This window comes from Podarcis cretensis (genome assembly GCF_951804945.1).
Source record: "Podarcis cretensis genome assembly, chromosome: 13".
Taxonomy (NCBI): Eukaryota; Metazoa; Chordata; class Lepidosauria; order Squamata; family Lacertidae; genus Podarcis; species Podarcis cretensis.
In genome coordinates, this window is record NC_137182.1 from 51,990,894 (window position 1) to 52,017,848 (window position 26,955).

The 26,955-nt window shown below is 48.1% G+C and overlaps 1 protein-coding gene across 2 annotated transcripts in view; it reads left to right on the forward strand.

The window, feature by feature from the left end:
- Positions 1-465: 465 nt before the first annotated feature.
- The window catches only part of LOC307202130 (polyunsaturated fatty acid lipoxygenase ALOX15B-like), a 44,453-nt gene continuing 17,963 nt past the window's right edge, over positions 466-26,955 (forward strand). Inside the window, exons 1-7 of one of the 2 annotated variants that reach the window (XM_079951828.1) lie at positions 466-641; positions 3,409-3,512; positions 6,043-6,203; positions 9,882-10,100; positions 11,799-12,003; positions 19,548-19,632; positions 23,869-23,991. In XM_079951828.1, coding sequence (XP_079807954.1) covers positions 3,419-3,512; positions 6,043-6,203; positions 9,882-10,100; positions 11,799-12,003; positions 19,548-19,632; positions 23,869-23,991 — 887 coding nt within the window. In that variant the 5' untranslated portion in view covers positions 466-641; positions 3,409-3,418. Of the gene's footprint in view, positions 642-3,325; positions 3,513-6,042; positions 6,204-9,881; positions 10,101-11,798; positions 12,004-19,547; positions 19,633-23,868; positions 23,992-26,955 lie in introns of those variants that run through there. The other variant, XM_079951827.1, reaches the window with a different exon arrangement.

Genomic DNA, 26,955 nt, shown 5'->3' on the forward strand with positions numbered 1-26,955 from the left:
ACAATTTCTCAACATCTTGCAAACATTTCAGGAAGATGCTGGTGTCCACCCAAAAGACGAGGGCCTCAGGCTGACTTCTGCGGTCCGGCGCTCAGCAGTTCCCTCTTTCGCAGACCGGGAAATCGGAACCACGCCACCACGGACTGCAGTCGTGGCTCCTTTTGTGGCAAGGCCACCAGCCATGTCTGCCCCTCGGTGGCTTCCTGTTCCTGGCCCTGCCGTGCAAATCCACACCTGCCCTGCTGCTCCTTCTGACAGGCCCAGTTTCCTGGAGCAAGACAGGGTTGTGGGCGCCTCGTTCCTTGAATCCACGAGGGCCCTCGCCTCGGTTTTTCTTCCCACCCCGTGGCCTGGAATCCAGGGCCTGCTGGAGAGGTCTGTGCCGTCTGCTTGGCTTGGCGCCACGGAGAATGCGCCTTCCTCTCCAAAGAGAGCTAGTGAAAGCACGAATTCTGCCACTCCCTTGAGCAGGGACAGCTCCTCCCAGCACCTACACCCAAAGAGGAAGCAAAGTGGAAAGCCAGCTGGAGGAGAAAATATCTCGACTCGTCGGTGCATCCCGCAGCCGTTCGCCTTTGCTGCCTGACTGCCCCAGCCGGTGTGGCCCACTCTGCCTTCTTGATCAGGGCAGCCAGAGACGGGTGAGCACCCTGGGGAGGCCTGGGGGTGGGAGGGAAAGCCACTTAGCCCCCTCCCCAAACTTGGGCAAACTCTCCCGCATCACTGCAGCCCAATTCATAGAGGGCACCGGTCTCCAGCTGGGTGAGAAGGCAGGGAAGCTCTGTAGATCCTCTCTGTTCTCAGGGGGTCCTGCCTCTGTGTCCTCAGCGTAGCCTCTCAGAGGTTGCAATGCACCAAGATGCCAAAGGGTGCCTTTGAGCCTGGTCCTTAGGGGGTTTCCCCTCTCTCTGTCATCTTTTCTCCTCGCCGTGATCGCCTGCTTTCTTTTTCTGCCCCAGTTGCCAAAAGGTCTCTGGCGTGGAGGGAAGGCTCCTTGCAAAAAGAGCAGCCACAGCCCGTGCAATATTCTAGTCCTCATCGTGGCAGCTAAACCCACTGGCCGGTCACAGTGGTGTGCGTGCATGCGTGCGTGTTTGGAAAATGCAAAAAAAAAAGAGGCTTAGAACCACAGATTTGTATAAGCGAAGACTGGTGATCGGTGGGGCAGTGTGGTGCAGTGGTTAGAGTGTTGGATCGGGACTTGGGGGGCCAGGCTTACAGATCCCCACTCAGCCATGAAGCTCGCTGGGTGGCCTGGGGCCAGTCGCTGCCTCTCAGCCGAACCTACTTCACAGGGTTGTTGTGGGCATTAATTGAGGAGGGAGGAAACCGTGGATGCTGCCGTTGAATTCCTTAGAGAGAGAAAAGGGATGTGAATGCCATAAGTAAATAATACTCACCCTTTTAGCCGTCCAGTGTTTCCCCCGTCAAGGCTGAAGACCACAAGATGTTTTGCTGGCGGCATGTTGACATTGTCCGATGATGAAAAGGCTCCATTCTAAGCTGCAGTAATTCAGAGCAGTTTGAGCAGCACGACATTCTTGCCAGCCTGCTTTTATTGCAGGCAGAAATAGGAAAAGTGCAACCTTTCCCCGCACGGCCTTGCGTGGCGCAGCTGGGAAAGGGCAGAGCTTTGCATTTGAGAATGCGTTGATCCGTCAGTGCTGCTTGCTGTCATTTTTTCTACTCTTAGGAAAGTTTGGCTCTCCAAATTCCTGCACTTGTTTGGGACTCGTCCGGGAGAAAGCCATCAGTGTTACAGTGCAAATTTCTCCAAATATACACCTTTCAAAATGCATTGCTTATTTACTTCATACAATTGATTATACCGCTTGATTGTAAAACAAACAAACCCTCAAAGAGGTTTACAAAAAAGCAAAAAGAAAAAAAAATCAATAAGAAGAATTAACAACAATGATTTAGGGTTTGGGGAAAGTTAATAAGCTAAAAAACTGGTGAAGACTCGCATCAACTTTCTAAATGTCTAAATATGTGTTTGTATCTGGTTTCCCCTAAATATGCACATTTTTGCATTTCCCCTCTGATATAATGTGCTTTGTATATGTTATATTCTACAATATGAGCACATATGAGCAGATGTGTTTTTGTACTTGGTGGAAAAACTGCTTTGCAAAGTTCCGAGAGCTTTTCAAGAATGGCTGCATTGCTTCAGAGAAAGAAAGAAAAAGTTTAGCTTTAAATGGGAACTGAATTGAATTCATCCTCCCTCCCTCCTTGCAGAGTCATCCTATGCATGTTTACTCTGAGCAAAGGGCTTACCAGAACTAAGGGCTTATAGCTCAGTTGGTTAGAGCGTGGTGCTGATAATGCCTGGGTTGCAGGTTCAATCCCCAGACGGGACAGCTGCATATTTCTGCATTGCACGGGGTAGGACTAGATGACCGTCAGGGCCCCTTCCAACTCTTATGAGCTCTCCCTGTCTCCGGAGCTTTTCCCGTGAAAACCCGCTCTTTAAAGCTAAAGCACAACAAACGGCAATTTGGGCTTTCTGCGTATTGCTGTTTGTTCCAATTCTGCGGTAAAGAGCAGATTTCCGCGGGGAAAGCTCTGGAGCTAAAAAAAACAAAACAAAATGAAAGAGAAGTCGGAGATGGAGCTTTAAAACACAGACCACGCCTGGAAAATGTGGAGGAAACGTACCTGCGGACGAGCCCCAAGCCCTCCCTCCTGCTCCATGCGGCAAACTCCTTGGGAAGCGTGCTTAAGATTTCGGCGTGAAAAGGTGCTTAGAACAGATCTGCTCCAGAACCCTCATTCTTGTAATTTGGGCCAGGACTGGTTCAGAGATGGCTCACTTGCAAGAAATGTCGGAAGGTTTGGGACAGTTTAAAAAGGTGCTTCTTCACGCAGCACAGAGTTAGACTATGGAACTCCCTGCCACAGGGATGGCCACTGACCTGGATGGCTTTAAAAAGAGGATTAGCCAGACTCATGAAGGAGAGTGGCATCGATGGTTCCTAGCAATGATGATGATGATTATACAGCCACAATGGCTCTGCCCTGCTTCCACGGTCAGAGGCAGCAATGCCATCTGAGACTACAGAAGGGGGAAAGTGCTGTTCTTGTGGTCGCATCCTGCTTGTGGGTTCCCCTATAGGGCATCTGCTTGGCCACTGTGAGAACAGGATGCTAGACCAGGTAGGCCGCTGGCCTGATCCTGGCAAAGGCTTCAGAAAGCAGAATTGTTGCCGGCCCCTGTTGCCAGGACTGAACTAACAGTCTGCGTCACTAGTGGGCACTTTTCCACGTTCCTGTGCAAACGGCAAAGTTAAAAATAAAACGGCGGGTTCCAGTCTTGACATCCGCCCCCAGGTTAGGAATGTGTGGCATTTTGCTTCCTGGAAAAACCTGTCTGGATTCCCACCCTTTCCCTTTCTCTTTTCCAAGGACTTCAAAGATGAGGCTGAAGGTATTCTGGAAGGTGAAGGAGCGCTGGAAGAGATTTGAGGGCGCCCGTAGAATCCTCTGCGCCAGCAGCGCTCCAGGAGCAGGTGAATGGTCTCTGGTAACGTCCCTGTGGTGGGGGAAAAACAGCATGGAGCCCTAAGGCAGGGGTCAGCAAACTTTTTCAGCAGGGGGCCGGTCCGCTGTCCCTCAGACCTTGTGGGGGGGGGCCTGGACTATATTTTGAAGGGGGGGAAATGAACAAATTCCTATGCCCCACAAATAACCCAGAGATGCATTTTAAATAAAAGGACACATACTACTCATGTAAAAACACGCTGATTCCTGGACCGTCGACGGGCCAGATTTAGAAGGCGATTGGGCCAGATCTGGCCCCCCGGGCCTTAGTTGGCCTACCCATGCCTTAAGGCAGAGGTCAGCAAACTTTTTCAGCAGGGGGCCAGTCCACTGTCCCTCAAACCTTGTGGGGCGCCGGACTATACAGTATTTTGGAAAAATAATAATGAACAAATTCCTATGCCCCACAAATAACCCAGAGATGCATTTTAAATAAAAGCACACATTCTACTCATGTAAAAACACCAGGCAGGCCCCACAAATAACCCAGAGATGCATTTTAAATTAAAGGACACATTCTACTCATGTAAAAACACGCTGATTCCCGGACCGTCCGCAGGCTGGATTTAGAAGGCAATTGGGCCACATCCGGCCCCCGGGCCTTAGTTGGCCTACCCATGCCCTAAGGAATAATCCCGGCCTGGTGGTCCACACCCAGGGCAATTGCATACAGTGGTGCCCCGCAAGACGAACGCCTCGCAAGACGGAAAACCCGCTAGACGAAAGGGTTTTCCGTTTTGGAGGCGCTTCGCAAAACAAATTTCCCTATGGGCTTGCTTCGCAAGACGAAAATGTCTTGAGAGTTCCTGCGGGGTTCCCTCCCCTTTTCCCCCCTTTTCCTAAGCCGCTAAGCCGCTTATCAGCTGATCCGCTGATAAGCCGCTTAACAGCTGATCGCTAAAAGCCGCTAAACCGCTAATAGCGCTAATCCGCTAAGCTGTCAATGGGATTGCTTCGCAAGACGAAAAAACCGCTACACGAAGAGCCTCACGGAACAGATTAATTTCGTCTTGCGAGGCACCACTGTACTTAATCTGAGCATCCGCTATTCCCCCCAGCAGAAATCCTGCGCCTGTGACAGCTGTGTGGCAGGCAGAAATCCAACAGGGGAAGCCCCATCCCCTTGCCACACCTCCACATGGGGAAAAGGCTGGTTCGGGCCTCTCGGAGCCCCGCCAGGTTGCTGAGGATAGGAGCCGCCGGCCGTGCAAAGTTGTCCCCACCTCTTTGGGGGTTCCTGGGTGCACATCGCGGATGGATCAGCGCCTTTGCTTGAGTAGCCATGTGTGTCGCCTGCTCTGCATTTGTGCAGCCATGCGCACTGCCCACTGGGCAGCGGTTTGCATAATACGTGCGGCGAGGCCCTGCGCATCAAAGCGTTTGGTGGAAACCACCCCCTGAGTTTGAGTTCATCCCAGGTGGGAGCCACGACAGCTCTAGCATGGGGAAGCAGCGATAAAATAGGATGTGGGTGTTATAAACAAAATCTGCCCTTCTTTCCTTATGGGGTATCCAAGAGCCCGTATAGAGTCCTTAAGTGGGTTCCCTATCAGTAGGAGAAAATAACAGAGGCCAACCAGAGAATATTGAGAAGCAAAGCAACTAGTAAGCCTGATCTTTATTGAACTGTTGCTCCCCTCACACGCAGGAAAGGAGGAGGACCCAAAACAAAGGTGTGCCTGCCCTTATTTTAATTTTAAATTCCCTGCCCTGGAGCTCCAGACCACCCCTCCATACATCATACATACATCACAGAAGGGGTGTAACCCAAGACCACCCCCCACAAACATCATGCCTTCATCACAGAAAAGGTGGTCTACAACAGAAATTTGAATGTTGCTGTTTTTCCTGTCTGCTAGGTTATCTGATAATGCCTTATCTGATCGCCTTTCCTGGTAGTCTGGCCATTCTTTTGAAATGGTAATTACAGTGGTACCTCAGGTTACAGATGCTTCAGGTTACAAATGCTTCAGGTGACAGACTCCGCTAACCCAGAAATAATACCTCGGTTTAAGAACTTTGCTTCAGGATGAGAACAGAAATTGCGCTCCGGCGGCAGCAAGAGGCCCCATTAGCTAAAGTGGTACCTCAGGATAAGGACAGTTTCAGGTTAAGAACGAATTTTCACCTCCTCCCTCCTTGCAGAGAAACATTTGGTCAGCTTGGGAGTCAAAATGGTTTCAGGGCTGTTTTTGTGTGCTGCTTCAGACATGCAGTCCACACATCTATGTACAGTACATGCTTGGCTGGAACATCTATGAACATCTATTACATATATAAGACCTTAAATTTCTTGTAATGCTGGGTCACGGTGTCAGGATGACAGCTGCCTGCCCGGAGGTCGCTCATTTGCAAACATTTGGCCCTGTACTCTGTGGAGCATTCCAGTGCCTTTTCTCCTCTCCCGCCCCGAATCAATAAACGCAGTGTCTGCCTGAAGCGAGAAATTGCCAGCAAGCCGCCAAGGAGATTTAAACAAACATTTTCCTGTCTCCGTAGCTTACGATGCAGCCCGGTGGGAAATGGAGGCTTTCCTTGGGAGGAGGAGGCCTCTGAATGGGGCCCGCCGATGTTCTGGATTCCCTGCTGGCTTTCTGGGGGCCCAAGGAAGGGGCCCCGCTTCCCTGGAGAATCGCACCCATCTCCAGAAAGAGCTGCAGGTAACTCTTCCGTCCTTTCAGCAGAAAGCAGGATCTTAAAATTTGGGCAAGACCACTGTTTATGTGGGGGACGCGGGTTTTAACCCACAGAGCCTAGGACTTGCCGATCAGAAGGTCGGCGGTTCGAATCCCCGCAACGGGGTGAGCTTCCGTTGCTCGGTCCCGGCTCCAGCCAACCTAGCAGTTTGAAAGCACACCAGTGCAAGTAGATAAATAGGTACCGCTCCGGTGGGAAGGTAAACAGCGTTTCCGTGCGCTGCTCTGGTTCGCCAGAAGAGGCTTCGTCATGCTGGCCACGTGACCCGGAAGCTGTACACCGGCTCCTTTGGCCAATAAAGTGAGATGAGCACTGCAACCTCAGAGTCGACCATGACTGGACCTAATGGTCAGGGGTCCCTTTACCTTTACTGTTCATGTACGCAATCACTGCTGCAAGAATATTTGTAGGCAGAAGCTGGAAATGTGAAAGAACACCAACAATAACAGATTGGCAACCACTCATGATAGAGTATTTCCAATTAGCAAAGCTGAACGGAAAAATCAGTTACAGGTAGGTAGCCATGTTGGTCTGCCATAGTCAAAACAAAATAAAAGAAAAAAAATTCCTTCCAGTAGCACCTTAAAGACCAACTAAGTTAGTTCTAGGTATGAGCTTTCGTGTGCATGCACATACCTAGAACTAACTTAGTTGGTCTTTAAGGTGCTACTGGAAGGAATTTTTTTTCTTTTATTTTTTTCCCGGAAAAATCAGGAGAGGCTTAAATCAAAAAGTATACGGAGAACGGAAAATATTTAAGGAATATATAAAACTATATTGTAAAAATGATACCATCCTAGCAGAATTGAATGATACTTGTATGCAATAAATAAATGGAATAAACAGCTTATGGGAAAAGATGTAAAACAAACTGTGCGACAAAATCAAGACAATAAAAAAAAAGTATAATGAGAACGATTGGAAGCTTCTCACAGAAAACTTTATTGGTTAAAATTTGGGCAGCTCCTGTGAGAGACTTCTGGGATGTGCCGTTTTGAACGTCAGTCTGATCCCGCGGTGCTGCGTCGGACCGCCCCCCCCCCCCCATGTGACTGTGCGGCCTTCTTCAAAGAGAATAGTCCTCTATTTTAAAGCCATTAGAAGACAGGCCACTGTTGGAAAGCTGTCTCTGTCTGAAGAGCCGCCAGGTCCATTTTGAAGATTATTTATTATTATTATTATTATTATTATTATTATTATTATTATTATTACATGCCGCCCATCTAACTGCGTTGCCGCAGCCACTCTAGGGCGGCTCCCAACAAAATATTTAAAACACAACAAAACACTAATCATTAAAAACTTCCTTATACAGGCGTACCTTGGAAGTCAAACAGCTCAGTTCTCGGATGTTTTGGCTCTTGAACGCCGCAAACCTGGAAGTGACTGTTCCGGTTGGCGAACTATTTTTGGAAGCCGAACGTCCGACGGGGCTTCCGATTGGCTGCAGGAGCTTTCGGCAGCTAACCGGAAGCCGCGCTTTGGTTTTGGAAGTCGAACGGACTTCCGGAGCAGATTCCGTTTGACTTCTGAGGAACGACTGTACAGGACTGCCTTCAAATGTCTCCTAAAAGTCAAATAGTGATCTCCTTGAGATCTGAAGGGAGGGCGTTCCACAGGTCGGGCGCCACCACCGAGAAGGCCCTCTGCCTGGTTCCCTGCAACCTCACTTCTCGCAGGGAGGGAAGAGCCAGAAGACCCTAGCAGCTGGACCTCAGTGTCCGGGCAGAACGATGGGGGGTGGAGATGCTCTTTTCAGTATATAGGGCCAAAGCCCTTTAGGGTTTTAAAGGAGCACCAAGTGGCGTAGCGTGGGTGGTGCAGGGGGGGCCGGCCGCACCGGGCGCAACATTGGGGGGGGGCACGCTCGCCGCCTCCGGAGTCACCAAAGAGCCTCGGGCGCAGGCTGTAGCAGAGCCCCATGTCTCGCGGAACCGACGAGCTGTGCGCGCGTCCGGGCTGAAGGCACCCGGCAGGCAGCGGCTCTCAGCACTCGCCGCGGTCGCCGCGCGTCAGGGCCGCGGAGGGCGCGCCAGGCAGCCCCTCCTCACAGCCCCGCCGCCGCTGCTGCTGCTGCAGCTGCTGGGCCATGTTACATTTTCCTTGCCTCTCTGCCCTCCTCCTCCTCCGGGCAAGCGGCGTCGTTTGCGCGGCAGCGCCAGCGGCAACTCGCCTCAGATCACCTGACACAGACCCGCCGCCACCGCCGTGGCTACCTTAATGTAAATACCCCAGCCCAGGCAGCAGCAAGAAGAAGCTGGCAGCGGCGGCAGGTTAGGGGCGCATATTACTTGCCTTGCCCCGGGTTAAAGGTAAAGGTAAAGGTACCCCTGCCCGTACGGGCCAGTCTTGACAGACTCTGGGGTTGTGCGCCCATCTCACTTAAGAGGCCAGGGGCCAGCGCTGTCCGGAGACACTTCCGGGTCACGTGGCCAGTGTGACATCGCTGCTCTGGCGAGCCAGAGCCGCACACGGAAACGCCGTTTACCTTCCCGCTGGTAAGCGGTCCCTATTTATCTACTTGCACCCGGAGGTGCTTTCGAACTGCTAGGTTGGCAGGCGCTGGGACCGAGCAGCGGGAGCGCACCCCGCCGCAGGGATTCGAACCGCCGACCTTTTGATCGGCAAGTCCTAGGCGCTGAGGCTTTAACCCACAGCGCCACCTGCGTCCCTTGCCCCGGGTTAGGGGGCGTAAATTACTTGCCTTGCCCCGGGTGCTGACAACCCATGCTACGCCGCTGGGAGCACCATAAACCCTCAGACGGAGAGGATGCGGGGGTTGCCCATAAAGCTCGGCCTTGCAAATGGAAGCTTCTAGAGAACTTGTGCCTCAGGCTAAAGAATTTGCAGCACCCAGCTGTCCTCATCCTGTCCTGGTTTGCACCACCCCATTAAGGAATGTTAAGCTCAAACTGGTTTCACGTGTGACCCTCTGTCAGCACAGCATGGACCATTAGAGAAACGGGGCTATGATCCAGCCTGCCTTCTTACAACTAGCTTCCTCCAGCCTTAGTCTTTTCGTTGCTCCTTGGGGAGGAAGAGGACGGGGTCGAATCTAGACTTAGTTGGCTCCACCAGCCGTTGCCGCTGGCTCCCCCTACTGTTGGCTCCCTGCCTCCTGCCCAGCCATCCCCATAGGAGTTAAAGGTAAAGAGACCCCTGACCATTAGGTCCAGTCGTGGCCGACTCTGGGGTTGCAGCGCTCATCTCACTTTATTGGCCGAGGGAGCCGGCGTACAGCTTCCGGGTCATGTGGCCAGCATGACTAAGCCGCTTCTGGCGAACCAGAGCAGCGCACGGAAACGCCGTTTACCTTCCCGCCAGAGCGGTACCTATTTATCTACTTGCACTTTGACGTGCTTTTGAACTGCTAGGTTGGCAGGAGCAGGGACAGCAACGGGAGCTCACCCCGTCGCGGGGATCCGAACTGCCGACCTTCTGATCGGCAAGTCCTAGGCTCTGTGGTTTAACCCACAGCCCCACCCGCGGCCCCCTCTATTTCTTCACCCCTCGCTGATAACCTCTGGCCCACATGACGCAGAGGGGCTATCTGGCAGATCTACTGCAGCCACCTCCCAGTTTCCACCGAAAGCATCTTGTTCGTCCAGTCCCTCATACCTCTCTCTGGACTTAACCTTTAGCCCACGAAGCCTCAAGAGGAGAGCCACTGCAGGAGACGGCCGGCCGAGTCCAGCAGCGAAGAAGGAACCCTAATGGCTTCATACAAGGTCCAAGTGGCAACCGGGACGTTCTGGGGCTCGGGGACCTTCGACACCGTCTCCATCACCCTGGTGGGCTCGAGGGGCAGCAGCCCCAAGCAGACGCTGAACAACACTGGAAAGGACTTTGCCCCCGGAGCGGTGAGAGGTGGACTTTGGGGTGGGGGGGAGGCAGGGACTTTGGGGGGCCTAAGGAAGTCATCTCTCCACTGTAATTCTTTATATATATATGTAAATAATTTTTATTCGTTTTCCATTTAACAATATATAACCACATCATTATTATCTGAAGGAGCGTCTCTGCTCCCATCATTCTGCCCGGACGCTGAGGTCCAGCGCTGAGGGCCTTCTGGCAGTTCCCTCACTGCGAGAAGCAAAGCTACAGGGAACCAGGCAGAGGGCCTTCTCGGTGGTGGCGCCTGCCCAGTGGAACTCCCTCCCACCAGATGTCAAAAACAACTACCAGACTTTTAGAAGACATCTGAAGGCAGCCCTGTTTAGGGACGCTTTTAATGTTTAATAGGTTATTGTATTTTAATGTTCTGTTGGAAGCTGCCCAGAGTGGCTGGGGAAATCCAGCCAGATGGGCAGGGTATAAATAATACATTATTATTATTATTATTATTATTATTATTATTATTATTATTATTCGCTTTACCTCTCTGGCTCTCTAGAGCAGGAGTCGGCAATGTTTACCTCGCCTGGGCTGGCTCACTCCAGTAGAGATCCCTCTGTGGATTGTGCCCGCGATTTTCTGCATCTGTGCAGATGCGATTTCCAGCACTGCGGAAGCGAATCCCCACAGGGACTCGCCGAGCGGGTGGCTTGGTTCGGGGGCGGCTTGTGGGCCGGTTAAACGACCCCCGTCGGCCGCTTGTGGCCCATGGGCTTTAGGTTGCTGACCCCTGCTTTAGAGCCTGTCCACTTCCTTCCCTCCTGCCTCATAGATTTCAGAATTAACCTTTATATCATAGCATTCTATACGTTTTCCAATTCTAATTACACTCATTACGAAATACCTCAGAATTTAAATAAATATAAAAAGGAAGAAAATTTCTCATTGCAAGTCTCCAGACTACCCTGCTAGTGATGTTTATTGCTTACAATGTTCTTTCAAATATTGTATAAATTTACTCCAGTCCTTTTGGAATACTTGATCATGCCTGTTTCTGATTTTTCTGTTTCTGAGTTCTGCAAAGTCCATCGTCTTCATCTGCCACTCTTCTTTTGTTGGTCCTTCTTGTTGTTTCTGTTTAGAATTCCACCTTTCAGTCTTTTCCTTTCTTTTTTCTCTGCCCATTTTTAGCGATATAATACAGTCCAATAATCAACTGCTACGTTATTTCAAATCCCACTCGTTTAACTCTCAATTCCCCCTGTTGCTGTTTGAGTCAGTGGGACAGAGGTAGCAACGGCAGTACTTTCTTTAAAATCTCCTTTTTCCACTGAGCCTTGTGCCTTATCTTCTGTGCTGCATTCACGTACAGTGAGAGTAATTCTCACGGTTTTCCTATCTGGCCCCCTGGGGTCTAATCTCCAATATCTAGTCGGCAGGCTTTAGTCTTATATATCCCCCATAGTTCAAAAGGGGGTAAAACAAGCTGGAAACTTTACCGCTGCTCAAAGGCTTCTGGTTTTTTAACAAAAGTATTTTTGAACATTTTCTTTAACTCAGTATATATCATTTCCCCAAAAGCCTTTACCTTTTTACAAGTCCACCACATGCGGTAAAAGATACCTTCCTTTTCTTTGCATTTCCAACATTCCTTAGTTTTTGCCCTATACATTTTAGCAATACATTTTAGTGGTGAATCAGCGGTTGCCCTTTTCTTTCCGCAGGTGGATGAATACAAGGTGCCCAGCGATGGGGAGCTGGGCCCGATTCTGCTAGTCCAGCTCCACAAGGAACCCTACCTCTTCTTCCCCGAGGACAGCTGGTACTGCAACTTTGTCCAGCTCGTCACCCCACAGGGAGAGACGTACCGCTTCCCCTGCTACCAGTGGATTGAGGGGTACACGACCCTGGAGCTGAGAGAAGGGACAGGTGAGGTGCTATGAGCATCACTGCAGAGAAGGTCTTCGCTGGGATGGCGAAGCAGGGCGAACTCTCCCAGGTCGCCAAGTCCCTTCTGCTGGGAATCGCAGAGATAATGTCTTCGTCCCACCCCGTTGGTAATAATAATAATAATAATAATAATAATAATAATAATAATAATTTATTATTTATACCCCGCCCATCTGGCTGGGTTTCCCCAGCCACTCTGGGCGGCTTCCAACAGAATATTAAAATACAATAATCTATTAAACATTAAAAGCTTCCCTAAACAGGGCTGCCTTCAGATGCCTTCTAAAAGTCAGATAGTTGTTTATTTCCTTGACGTCTGATGGGAGCGTGTTCCACAGGGCGGGTGCCCCCACCAAGAAGGCCCTCTGTCTGGTTCCCTGTAACCTCACTTCTCGCAATGAGGGAACCGCCAGAAGGCCCTTGGAGTTGTATCTCAGTCCCGAGCAGAACGATGGGGGTGGAGACGCTCCTTCAGGTATACTGGGCCTTTGAGGCCGTTTAGGGCTTTCAAGCTTAGCACCAACACTTTGAATTGTGCTCAGAAACGTACTGGGAGCCAATGAAGGTCTTTTAGGATTGGTATTATGTGGTCTCGGCAGCCACCCAGTCATCAGTCTAGCTTCCACATTCTGGATTAGTTGCAGTTTCCGGGTCACCTTCAAAGGTAGCCCCACATAGAGAGTATTGCAATAGCGCAAGCGGGAGATAACCAGAGCATGCGTCACTCTGGCGAGACAGTCTGCGGGCAGGGAGGGTCTCATCCTGCATACCAGATGGAGCTTATAACCAGCTGCCCTGGACACAGAATTGACCTGCGCCTCCATGGACAGCTGTGAGTCCAGAATATGTATCGTATGTGAACTCTTGGAGGTGGCTGGCATCGGTCGGCCCACTTCCCTCCAGAAAATAATTCCAGACTGTGGCCCCAAAGGCAGGGCTGGGGGGGGGGGCTGGGGCACCTCATAGCTCAGAGGAAGAGCATTGCTTAGCATACAGAAGGTCTGAAGTCCAACAACCGAGACACCAAATATTGGGAGGGGTCAAACCCTATAAAAACCCCTAAGTCTGTTGTAAATACAGTGATACCTTGGTTTACGAGCTTAATCCGTTCCTGAAGTCTGTTCTTAAACCAGGTTTGTCTTCCTGATTTGATCCTGCCTTGTCATATGGGGCTGCTGTTGGAGATCTGGATCTATGCATTTAAATGAGCCTCCCAGCTTCCTCCTATCCACTAGGCAGTTAGGGGATATGGGCCACAAATGTAGTCTCTCCGATGTCTCATTGTGTTCGTTCTTCTTGACCAGTCTGCTTCTGAGTATGTCTAGTCTATCCAAGATTTCATTTTGAGTTGAGGGCTGCAATGACCTGAAACGGTTTATTAAGGCGTATTCTTCCACAGAAAGGAAGTCCTCACTGTCTCTTGTTGTTGTTGTTTAGTCGTTTAGTCGTGTCCAACTCTTCGTGACCCCATGAACCAGAGCATGCCAGGCACTTCTGTCTTCCACTGTGTCCCGCAGTTTGGTCAGACTCATGTTTGTAGCTTCGAGAACACTGTCCCACCATCTCGTCCTCTGTCGTCCCCTTCTCCTTGTGCCCTCCATCTTTCCCAACATCAGGGTCTTTTCCAGGGAGTCTTCTCTTCTCCTGAGGTGGCCAAAGTCTTGGAGCCTCAGCTTCAGGATCTGTCCTTCCAGTGAGCACTCAGGGCTGATTTCCTTCAGAATGGAGAGGTTTGATCTTCTTGCAGTCCATGGGACTCTCAAGAGTCTCCCCCAGGACCATAATTCGAAAGCATCCATTCTTCGCCGATCAGCCTTCTTTATGGTCCAGCTCTCACTTCAAAAGAAACAAAAGAAAAGAGACAAAAGGCTGCCTCTCGTAGGAGGCTGAATATCAAGGTGGGATGTATATTTCATTTTTAAAATTGATGGGTCTTGTTTGTGATGGTCCGGCTGACTCATTTGGGATCTGTTTTGTTGTTTAGGTCTTTTTCCTTTTTGATCCTCTGTTCCTAGCATCCTATCACCCCTGGGAGCCACGAGGAGAGCTATTGGGTCTTAAACCATGGTGAAGTGAAGGCATGGGGTGGGAGTTGGTAATGCAGCTTAACTGTGCACAGGCAAGCTGCCAGCTAGCTCTGCCGAGGCTCTTTTTATTAGCACAATATGCAAAACCAGTCAGATACATTTTGGACTGTGACCTTTACATATCTTCCAGTCCCGAGATCAAGGGGTGGTACAAAGTTATTTTGGCACCTGTTTCCACCACATCACTCTCGTCTCGTACAATGTATGACGAAGGAGACAAATGTCACAGACAGGGCACGGCAGACCACTAAGAGAGCAAAGGTTAGATAGAGGACATTATGTTCAGACAGCTGTGGCTTTGTCTGTGGGTGGAAGTGTGCTCCACACCCGGCGGACATTCCTTCACCAAGGCGTGCTTTCCCATAGCAGCGGAGGACTCAATTTACAAAAATTTACAACAAGAAGCGGAACATGTTTTGCTTCCAAGGCAAAGTTCGCAAACCAAAACACCTCCTTCTGGGTTTGCAGCGTTCTTAATCCAAGTTGTTCCTAAACTAAACTGTTCTTAAACCAAGGTACCACTGTAAAACTCAGGACCCGGGAGGAGATGAAGTCTGGCCATTTATTGATCCGTCAGGGTATGTTCTGCCAAGTCTCGACCCCCTCCTTGTGGCAAGAGGGGGTATTTATAACTTTTTTACAAAGCATTTTAATTTCATCCAGTCACGTACATCATTGCCTCACTCAAGTTGTGAGATGCGTTTCAGGTTAGTACGCTTGCGCAATGAGCATCAGCTGTTTCTGCTGATGCAGCTTTGATTCCCACCCATGGCCTCCGCACTGTTGCAAAAGCCCCTATGGTTTATGGGAACTTGCGTTCCGTGTAGCCATTTGCGTTCTGTTGTGTGCTGTGTTCCTTCTTGTAGCAACTTACGTTCTAGCTTTGTGCTGTATACAGTGGTGCCCCGCAAGACGAACGCCTCGCAAGATGGAAAACCCGCTAGACGAAAGGGTTTTCCATTTTGGAGGTGCTTCGCAAAACGAATTTCCTATGGGCTTGCTTCGCAAGACGAAAATGTCTTGCGAGTTCCTGCAGGGTTTTTTCCTCCCCCTCCCCTTTTTCTAAGCCGCTTATCCGCTAAGCCGATAAGCCGCTAAAAGCCGCTAATAGCGCTAATCTGCTAAGCCGTCAATGGGCTTGCTTCGCAAGACAAAAAAACCGCTAGACGAAGAGACTCGCAGAACGGATTCTTTTCGTCTTGTGAGGCACCACTGTATTGTGATTTACGTATTAGCTGTATTTCTGCCCCGAACTTGCAGAATCAACAGTTTCTTAAGGCAGCAGTTTCTTAAAGCCACTACCATAATTTCCCTATTAGCCGCACACTCAGGGTTTCACAGGGGTGCAGATGTTGTGGTCCTTTCTGCCACCCCCACACCGGTAGGGCTGGGAATCTCTCCCCCCCCCCCCGCCTAAAACCTTGGGGAACGAAGTTTGCCCGGGCTGTGTTGTTGACAGTAGTAAGCGAGGCAGAGCGATGGGTTTGACCAGTGCTGGATTTACATCTAAGCTAAACGAGCTATAGCTCTTGGGGGCCCCCAAAAAAATTAAAGGAAAAAAAAAACTGTACACTTCCAAAATATAAGATAAAAAACAAATGAAATAAAATCTACATACAGCAACAGTGTTCTGTGTTGTGTAGGCTCCTATGATGTAAGTCACGGGCCCCACCTGCTAGCCTGCTCCCTAAAATATCACTGGTTTGCTCATTTCTATATATAGGGTGCCTACATTCTGCATGGACTGGTTTCAGGGCAACATGGGCAAATGGCTTTAGATACCTGTTAGGTCCATCAATGACCATATAGCATATATTCAACACAAAAAACAGTGACAATTTGTTGTTGACAAAGGACAGCTGGACATATAAAAGGCCCCATTACCTTCAGTAGCTTAGGGCCTCATCAAACCTAAATCCAGCCCTGGTCTTCACTTGGTACAAGGGAGCTTTCTGTTTTTTCTGCGCACCGTTTACATTTCCCACAATGCCATGGGGTGAGAGACCAACTCTGGGGCAAAATTAAAAGGACGGCAAGAAGATGCGTCCCTTCCTCACCGTCGCGAGCAAGTCGTCGATCTTGGGCATCGGGAAAGCCGTGGGCTTGGTTTTCGAGTTTAAGATTCTGAAATCAACTACCAGCCTCTTTTGGGGCGTGTCTTTTTTCTTCACAAAGAACACAGGACTGCCCCCCACTGCTTTGGATTCTCGGGTGAATCCCCGCTTCAAATTGTGATCTATGAACTCCCTGAGCTCTTGCAGTTCGTCTTCAGACATGGAGTACAGTTTTCCGGTCGGCAGCGTTGCCCCCGGCAGGAGGTCAATCTTGCAGTCGTAGGGTCTGTGGGGAGGCAGCTTGTCCGCTTCCTTCTCGCAGAAGACCTCCAAAAATGCCTTGTACTTGTCGGGTACCGCTTGCAGCATGCCCAGTTGTAGGTCTGCTCAGAATGACACCCGTCTTGCCAATTGCAAGGTGGTTCTTTTAAAATGAGATTCAGAAGTACAGTGGTACCTCAGAACTCAAACGTAATCCGTTCCGGACGACCATTTGACTTCCAAAACGTTCCGAGGCGCTGCTTGACAGCTAAGTTTTTGAACAGAGGAAACTGCATTGGACATTTGTGTTCCAAGGAATTTTCAAAAACCGGAGCACTTACATCCTGGTTTTTGGTGTCTAAATGGAGCCATTCGAGTTCCGAGGTACCACTGTTGTAAACAAAAATTGCCCTTTTTCCCTTATGGGGTATCCAAGAGCCCATATAGAGTCCTTACATAGGTTCCCTATTGGTAGGAGAAAGTAACAGAGGCCAACCAGAGAATATTGAGAAGCAAAGCAGCTAGTAAGCTTGATCTTTATTGATCTGTTGCAACAGGGTGCTCCCCTCACACGCAGGAAAGGAGGAGGACCCAGAAAAATGGCGTGCAAGGCCTTATAAAGACTTTTGAAATTGCCACCCTGTAGATCAGGACCACCCCCAGAAACATCATACATACATCACAGAAGGGGTGTAACCTAAGACCACCCCTCAGATACATCATACCTACATCACAGAAAAGGCGGTCTTAAAACAGAAATTTGAATGTTGTTTTTCTCTTGTCGTTGTTTATCTCCTGTCTGGCAGGTTACTTGATCGGATTTCCTGGGTAGCCTGGCCAGTCTTTTGTAATGATAAATACTTAGTTCCTGGACCAGGTCACAGGCTCACACCCTATTCATATTTTAAATGTGCCCTTAAGACAGGATTTGTGAGGAAAGAGACAATGGGGAGGCTTTTCCATTTTCCTTTGACCTTGCAGAGAAAACATTTGCTGAGTTTGGGAATCAAAATGGTTACAGGTCGGCCTTCCTGTGCTGATCTATGTATGTGCTTGGTTGGTACGCTTATGAACATTGTTGTTGTTTAGTCGTTTAGTCGTGTCCGACTCTTCGTGACCCCATGGACCAGAGAACGCCAGGCACTCCTGTCTTCCACTGCCCCCCGCAGCTTGGTCAGACTCATGCTGGTAACCTCGAAAACACTATCCAACCATCTCGTCCTCTGTCGCCCCCTTCTCCTTGTGCCCTCCATCTTTCCCAACATCAGGGTCTTCTCCAGGGAGTCTTCTCTTCTCATGAGGTGGCCAAAGTCTTGGAGCCTCAGCTTCAGGATCTGTCCTTCCAGTGAGCACTCAGGGCTGATTTCCTTCAGAATGGAGAGGTTTGATCTTCTTGCAGTCCATGGGACTCTCAAGAGTCTCCTCCAGCACCATAATTCAAAAGCATCAATTCTTCGGCGATCAGCCTTCTTTATGGTCCAGCTCTCACTTCCATACATCACTACTGGGAAAACCATAGCTTTAACTATACGGACCTTTGTTGGCAAGGTGATGTCTCTACTTCTCAAGATGCTGTCTAGGCCTGTCACTGCCCTTCTCCCAAGAAGCAGGCGTCTTTTAATTTCGTGGCTGCTGTCACCATCTGCAGTGATCATGGAGCCCAAGAAAGTAAAATCTCTCACTGCCTCCATTTCTTCCCCTTCTATTTGCCAGGAGGTGATGGGACCAGTAGCCATGATCTTCGTTTTTTTGATGTTGAGCTTCAGACCATATTTTGCACTCTCCTCTTTCACCCTCAATAAAAGGTTCTTTAATTCCTCCTCACTTTCTGCCATCAAGGTTGTGTCATCTGCATATCTGAGGTTGTTGATATTTCTTCCGGCAATCTTAATTCCGGCTTCGGATTCATCCAGCCCAGCCTTTCGCATGATGAATTCTGCATATAAGTTAAATAAGCAGGGAGACAAAATGCAGCCTTGTCGTACTCCTTTCCCAATTTTGAACCAGTCAGTTGTTCCATATCCAGTTCTAACTGTAGCTTCTTGTCCCACATAGAGATTTCTCAGGAGACAGATGAGGTGATCAGGCACTCCCATTTCTTTAAGAACTTGCCATTTCTTTAAGAACTTGCCATTTCTTTAAGAACTTGCCATTTCTTTAAGAACTTGAACATTACCATATATTTAAGACCTCAAAATTCCTATCACACCACAAGTAAGTGAGAAGATTAAAGATTTTATTCTAAACAGCAAGCAATATATGCGTACCAAGCGAGCACTTCAACCCGCCCCTTGGAAGCTCTCAAGAAGCAGTGCCGTGACTCTGCCAGTTAGCCTCAGTTTGCACAGCCCCGCGGCCCATCAGTCCGTACACGAGCTTCTCAAAAGCTCTCCCCGCAACCGATTTATAGATTACTAGCCTGTGTGGCTTGCCCGACTGGTTGCATGCAATTACTGGCTACGTGCCGATTATTTATTAGCCAGCCCCTCCCAATGCCTCACTTTCTAACTCCTCGGGAATGAGTTCCCTTTGGCGCCCCTAATAAAATATTTCAGAAAATATTTCAAAAGTTGTTGGGCTTTGCCATTCAAATGGTGTGTATGTGCTGTCTCATGTGATTGATTATGTGGGGCAGGGCTTACCTGCTCCCCCCTCCAATGTTTTATCGAAGTTGAGAAGTGTATTTTCCAGAACCACCCTGCGAACATGTTTTGCATATCAATTCCGAATTTTCCGTTGTCTTAACCTGCTCTGGGACCTGTTGGCAAAGGGTGGGTCAGAATTTTAATAATCATAGTCAAATGAGGCTGTCGCTGCTCAGAGCCACCTCAGACTTATTTATTTGTTGGCAGTCGTAGCTCCTCGTTCCTCCACAGCGGTGTATCTGGCTCTCTCTTCCCCCACCTGTTTTTATCTACACAACAACCCTGCGAGGCTGGCTTAGGCCAAGAGAGGGTGTTTGGCCCAAGGGGGGCCAGCGAGCTTTATGGCTGAGTGGGGATTTGAACCCTGACCTCGCAGGCCCTTGTTTGTTAAGCCACCCTCTCCAGTGGAAAGTTTCCATGTTTCAAATGCAAATGTCTTCTTAAACAACAGCGCTCCGTTTCTCCTCTCCTTCCAGCCAAACTGGTTTGTGACGATGACGGAAACCAGTTGCTTCTGCACCACCGGGCAGAGGAGGTGAAGGTGAGACAGGAGGCCTACAGGTGAGGAGATCTTGCCTTCAGAGCTTTAGCTGTACCTGTTTTGAGTGCAGAAGGTTCAGTCCCCAGGTGGAGTTGGAAGAGATACAGTGGTACCTCGGGTTAAGTACTTAATTCGTTCCGGAGGGCCGTTCTTAACCTGAAACTGTTCTTAACCTGAAGCACCACTTTAGCTAATGGGGCCTCCTGCTGCTGCCGCGCCGCCGGAACACGATTTCTGTTCTCATCCTGAAGCAAAGTTCTTAACCTGAAGCACTATTTCTGGGTTAGCGGAGTCTGTAACCTGAAGCGTATGTAACCTGAAGCGTATGTAACCCAAGGTACCACTGTACCTTGGAAAGCCACTGCTGTCAGCCAGTGTGGGCAAAATTGAGCTCAATGCACCAATGACCCGACTCTGTAGAGAGCAGCTTCTCCTAAATATTTATTTTGCTTTTTAAAAATATTTTTATTGGTTTTTCCATATATACATCCTCTACTCTAACAATATTTCTTTAACAATTTTCCATATCCCCCCTGGACTTCCCTCATATTCCCATTTTGTTTTATTTTATTTTTTGTTTTGTTTTCATTTTATTTTGTTTTATTTTTTGTTTTGTTTTGTTTTGTTTTGTTTCCATATTACTCACCCTGCGTGTTGTTTCCCAAAATTTTCCCAATACATACAGTCTTACTTTTTGTTATATACAGTTGTGTTTGTTTATTCAAACCCTGCCAATGAGTCCAATTCTTTATGTTGCCTCCTCATATATGTTGCAAATGGTTCCCATTCTCTCTTGAAGTCTTTGCTATCCTTTTCGTGTAATTTATCTGTTCATTTTGCCGGTTCTGCATATTCCATAAGTTTCCCTTGCCATTGTTCTTTCGTTGGTATTTCTTCTATCTTCCAAGCTTGTGCTAATATACCGGTAATTCTTGCCGCTGTTGTTGCATACATAAATGCTTCTCCTAAATACTTGTATCCACTTCGCTTCCCTTCTCCTGACATGCAATGAGTCATTCGTTGCTGCTGCATCTCAGCCAGATTGGCGGAAAATTTTCCCAATGAAATTTCAGTAAACGTGCTTGCCTACACTTCGTTTGGCGTTCTCCAAATATCACCACCCTCATAATTTAATTTGTATGCCCCTTTTCCATAGCAAAAGCCAAGCTCAAGGTAGTTTACAACATGAAGAGGCCTACATCATTACAAAAATAACCAAAGGAGCCATGAACGATAAATAAAACACGTTGAAAAGCACACAGCCACCACTGAACAATTCCCACATAAATCATTATAAGAATAAAGATACAGTGGTACTTCGGGTTACATACGCTTCAAGTTACATACACTTCAGGTTACAGACTCTGCTAACCCAGAAATAGTGCTTCAGGTTAAGACCTTTGCTTCAGGATGAGAACAGAAATCGGGCTCCAGCGGCGCAGCAGCAGCAGGAGGCCCCATTAGCTAAAGTGGTGCTTCAGGTTAAGAACAGTTTCAGGTTAAGTACAGACCTCCAGAACGAATTAAGTACGTAACCTGAGGTACCACTGTACAAAAATAATAATAATATTGATAACAGCAACAACAAAAACTCTAAACAATTCCTCCTCCCCAGAAGGACAGAGTTGAAAGATTTGTTTTTTGTTTTTAAAAGGGGGTGAATTTTGCAATACTAGTCCTTAAACATCTTGATTTCACACTTGTCAAGAGCTAGTCCCCTCACTGACTTCCAAGGAGCTCACTGAGCCTCCCTGCCCCACCTGGAACAATTTACTCCAGATTGCAGTTTAATAGCTCAAATGATTATGGGGAGCGTGAATGTGGGATGTGTATGTAGAATCCCCGCACCTATAAATCTAGCATGTCAGGGAGAAGGGTTTTAACCTAGTTTTCTATGTGCGGGGATGAGGACGTTCTAGTCCGTTTCCAGGATTAAGGGGGTGAGTGCCAATCCTTGTGTTAACATATGCTTTCTGCATTATTGAAATGATTTTACTTTTTTAATCCCCTGAAAGAAGACTCCCAAGCGGCTTATAGATGGTCTAAAGAGAAAGACATTCCCTGCTTTTCAGCTTCTGGTTTTTTTATAAAAGGATACTATCTATCTATCATCTATCTATCTATCTATCTATCTATCTATCTATCTATCTATCATCTATCTATCTATCATCTATCTATCTATCTATCTATCTATCTATCTATCATCTATCTATCTATCTATCTATCTATCTATCTATCTATCTATCATCTATCTATCTATCTATCTATCTATCATCTATCTATCTATCTATCTATCTATCTATCTATCTATCTATCATCTATCTATATTAAAAGATGTTGGGGGAGTAAAAACCCTAAAGGGAGAGAAACCTCAACAACCCAGAAAGGACTTAACATTCTTCCTGGGTATGGACTGATGACGAACTATTGCATATCCTCCTGTGGATTAAACCACAGAGCCTAGGGCTTGCCGATCAGAAGGTCGGCGGTTCAAATCCCCACGACGAAGTGAGCTCCCATTGCTCGGTCCCTGCTCCTGCCAACCTAGCAGTTCGAAAGCACGTCAAAGTGCAAGTAGATAAATAGGTACCACTCCGGTGGGGAGGTAAACGGCGTTTCCGTGCGCTGCTCCGGTTCGCCAGAAGCGGCTTAGTCATGCTGGCCACATGACCCGGAAGCTGTACGCCGGCTCCCTCGGCCAGTAAAGCGAGATGAGCGCAGCAACCCCAGAGTCGGTCACGACTGGACCTAATGGTCAGGGGTCCCTTTACCTTTACCTTTTTATTCAGTAATAATAATATTATTTATACCTCGCCTACCTGAGTTCCCCAGCTACACAATAAAACATTAAACATTAAAAAAGTTCCCTATACAGGGCTGCCTTCAGATGTCTTCTAAAGGTTGTATAAGTTACTAATCTACCAGTTGATCGCGAGCTGTCCCTGTTCGATCCTGGTTGATCATGTGATCTCCATCGATTGATTCCCCCCCCCCTAAAAAAACTCAACAACTCTGGTCAATCCAATGGGTAGATCAGTGCCAGTTTATTTATAGTGGGAGTAGATCGCAGTCTCTTGGAAGTTGGACACTCCTGTCCTAAGGGAGAGCAAGACATTCTGGGATCAAATAAAAAACCAGGACAGCTCCTATAAATCCGGAACTGCCCCTGGAAAACAGAGACACTCGGAGGGGGTTTGCTATTGTAGAGGGTATCTCGTCTTCCGCTGTTTCGCATGAACCCACTACAACAAGATGAGTGGGAAAACAAACTTTATCCTCAATGAGGTCTAGGAGCCTGCGCAGAGCGGTAGCTAACTCCTCCAGCCTGGGTACAGCTAGGCCAAGTGCCAGATATTTAGTTGATAATGCATATATTACCGGTGTGGGGATAGAAAACCAGGCTGGAGGGGAAATGGAGGCCGAATGACTGGGATGGCGAGCAGGAACGCTCCATGCTGCAACAATTTGTTGCAGACGCCATGCCGTTATTTCAAACCGAGGCCCGTTCCAACACAGGGTCTCTCACCTGCATTCTGAAGCGGCAGAAACCAGATGCGAGAGATTTTAAAACAAACAAACACTTTCCCACTTTTTCCAATTTTTCACAGTCAATAGCCTTGCGGCTACTGTTGCAAACAAATATAATGTCTTGTCTTCTTTCTTTAGACTTCCTGGTACTATTCCCAGTAAATTGGAAAATTGGAAAAGTGGTATTATACCGACAAAAATAGAGTGGCTTGCCAAACTATTGGAGTACTACAATATATCCAAAACAATGGGAGAAATTGCAAGGATCTCAAAAGAGGAGATAGATAGGGACTGGAAAGTGTTTAAAGGATACTTGCAAAACCCTCTTGAAAAATCAGAACTCTTATTAGAATAAACAAGTTCCGTTTTAAATAATGGAATACTAAATAAGATGGATAGCAATGTGTAATACAAAAAGAAGCATGAAATTGGGTTAAAGGTGTGTGAAAGAAATAGAAGTGGAAAGAAATTGCAATTGAGTAGATTGGAAGGTGGGGTGAGGGGTGGTAGATGGTGATGGGAAAAGGAATTACCTGTGGGATTGAGTGTAGGTATGTTTGAACATTTTTAAGGACTGTATGAAATGTATCTTTGTATGTTTGTATATTCACAATATGTGTGTATTAATGCTGAATTATTTTAACAATAAAAACTTTTCAAAAAATAATAATAAAACAAACAAAACAAAACAAACTTCTCCCCATTGAAATCTTGATTTTAAAAACCAGGTGGGCAGAATTTGCGCCAGGGATGCCTCATTGCTTGGCTGTGGAGAACATCGAGGAGCTGAACACCAACGTGAAGTTTTCCTTTACCAAGCTCAGCACGTTTCTTCTGCGGTCAAAGCTCACGTGAGTCCGATAAGCTGAGGAAAGCCAGCATTGATTTTGAATTGATGTTAGAGTGTTGTGTTACTTTTATTGCTGTTAGCCGCTCTGAGCCCGGCTTCGGCTGGTGAGGGCGGGATATAAATTTTTTAAAAATATTTATTTATTTATTTATTTGGCAGTCAGGATCTGACCGGCTGTCTATCTGCCTTGACTTTTGGGTGTCGAACAAGCTGGTCTGCTCCCTTTTGGATCCTGAGCTGCGATGCTTTGCCACACACTGGAATCGGTGAACAGGGGTTATCGCAGCCGGTTATCGCCATTGCTATCGGTCCTTTTGCAACCGAGGCAAGAGCAGGGAGGGAATTTTTTTCCGAGCCTGAGGGCCACTTCCAGTCTTCAGCAGCATTTCGAGGGCCGCAGGCCAGTGGGCGGGCAGGTCCAGAAGTGAAATTGGCATTGCAGCAACCAATGTGACTCTCACTTCTTTGCAAAATATGATGGTGGCTGCAGTCAGAGGCAGAAATGCATCCCAAATTTTCTAGGGCAGTTGCCCTAACAATGTACGCAAACATGCATCTACGAGGGGAAAGTGGGCATAAGAATGACTGGCAATAGCACACGCAAAATGCATTATATTGGAGGGAAATGCATTTTGTTTTGTTTTAAAAAGAGTGCATTATGCATTTAAAAATTGGCTGTTGTGCTTATATTCCACCTTCTTCTCCAATGAGCTCAAGATGGGCTGTGTGGTTCTTCTCCCCCTCCTCATCTATGGCCCTTATGTTTCCCTCCCCTTATGGTTTTGACTTTTAAAATGAGGCTGCATTTTAAATTGCATTTTAACCTGGATTTTAAATGTTTTTTTCTTTTTTCATTTTATGTTTTTACTGAAATTTTATTGGTGTTAGCCACCCTGAGCCCCGCTCTGGCAGGGAATAAATAAAATTTATTATTATTATTATTATTATTATTATTATTATTATGAGTAGAGCATTCACCGCCAGAGTGGTGCATGCTCTAGTTATCTCTCACTTGGACTACTGCAATGCGCTCTATGTGGGGCTACCTTTGAAGGTGACCCGGAAACTACAACTAATCCAGAATGCGGCAGCTAGACTGGTGACTGGGAGCAGCCGCCAAGACCATATAACACCGGTCTTGAAAGACCTACACTGGCTCCCAGGATGTTTCCGAGCACAATTCAAAGTCTTGGTGCTGACCTTTAAAGCCCTAAACAGCCTCGGCCCAGTATACCTGAAGGAACGTCTCCACCCCCATCGTTCAGCCTGGACACTGAGGTCCAGCTCTGAGGGCCTTCTGGTGGTTCCCTCCCTGCGAGAAGCCAAATTACAGGGAACCAGGCAGAGGGCCTTCTTGGTGGTGGCACCCGCCCTGTGGAACGCCCTCCCACCAGATATCAAAGAGAACAACAACTACCAAACTTTTAGAAGACATCTGAAGGCAGCCCTGTTTAGGGAAGCTTTTAATGTTTAATAGGTTGTTGTATTTTAGTGTTTTGTTGGAAGCCGCCCAGAGTGGCTGGGGAAACCCAGCCAGATGGGCGGGGTATAAATAATAAATTATTATTATTATTATTATTATTATTATTATTATTATTATTATTATTATTTAATTCCCACAGCAACCCTGTGATGTAGGCTAGGCTGAGAGAGGCAGTGACTGGCCCAAGTTTACGCCCAGTGTAACAGCCTTGTAGGGATCCGAACCCTGGTTTCCCAGGTCCTGGTCTTGACACCATTGCACCACACTGAACGTTGAATTTTCTGTTGAATTTTCACAAGAGGAAACCAAAAACGGACAGGCCTTTGAGGGCAGGAGTCCTGGGGGCCCACTCAGCAGAATGAAAATAACCCTCCTCTCCCCCCCCCAAAAAAATAACACCCGGCAGGGCTGTCTTACCGCAGTTTGAAGTCATGTGATGGAATAATGCACGTGGACCGTCTCCTGCATCGAAGGGGGTTGGACTAGATGAGCCCTGGGGGTCCCTTTCAACTCTGCAATTTAAGTCCAAAGTCCGAAAACACTTCACTGACCGTCACTGTGCAAACAGGCATGCTGTGCGAGATTCCTCCCCCAAGGTCTCTTTCGCAAGGGCACCTGAGCTAAGATAGCAGCCCCCGTTTCCAGTTCAGCCAGCAAGACAGGGTGGTAATTTGCAATGCCGAAAGCAAAGGATTGCCGTTTGAGGACCAGCTACATTCCTAGTAAGCTGATCTCCAGCTGCCCCCATTCCCTCGTTGTTAATTCTTTGCTATGAGGCAGCGCCTAGGGCTTGCCGATTGAAAGGTCGGCGGTTCGAACCCCTGCGGCGGGGTGCGCTCCCGCTGCTCGGTCCCAGCGCCTGCCAACCTAGCAGTTCGAAAGCACCCCCGGGTGCAAGTAGATAAATAGGGACCGCTTACCAGCGGGAAGGTAAACGGCGTTTCCGTGTGCGGCTCTGGCTTGCCAGAGCAGCAATGTCACGCTGGCCACGTGACCCGGAAGTGTCTCCGGACAGCGCTGGCCCCCGGCCTCTTGAGTGAGATGGGCGCACAACCCCAGAGTCTGTCAAGACTGGCCCGTACGGGCAGGGGTACCTTTACCTTTACCTTTAGCAGATAATTGCTATGAAGAAATCTGAGGGCTCCCTTGGACAAAAAACAAGGACACCAGCCAGAAATGCCAGAGGAAAACAGCAGCCAGTAGGCTTGGTCTTGATTGAAGACTGTCGCGACAGGACTCCCACCTGCCACCAGGTGGATCAAGATGGAAGCCCCTACAAAAGAGAACCCAAAGTTTTATTAGCTGCTAATCCCCATGTTGGGACACGGGTGGCGCTGTGGGTTAAACCACAGAGCCTAGGACTTGCCGATCAGAAGGTGAGCTCCCGTTGTTCGGTCCCTGCTCCTGCCCACCTAGCAGTTCGAAAGCACGTCAAAGTGCAAGTAGATAAATAAGTACCGCTCCAGCAGGAAGGTAAACAGT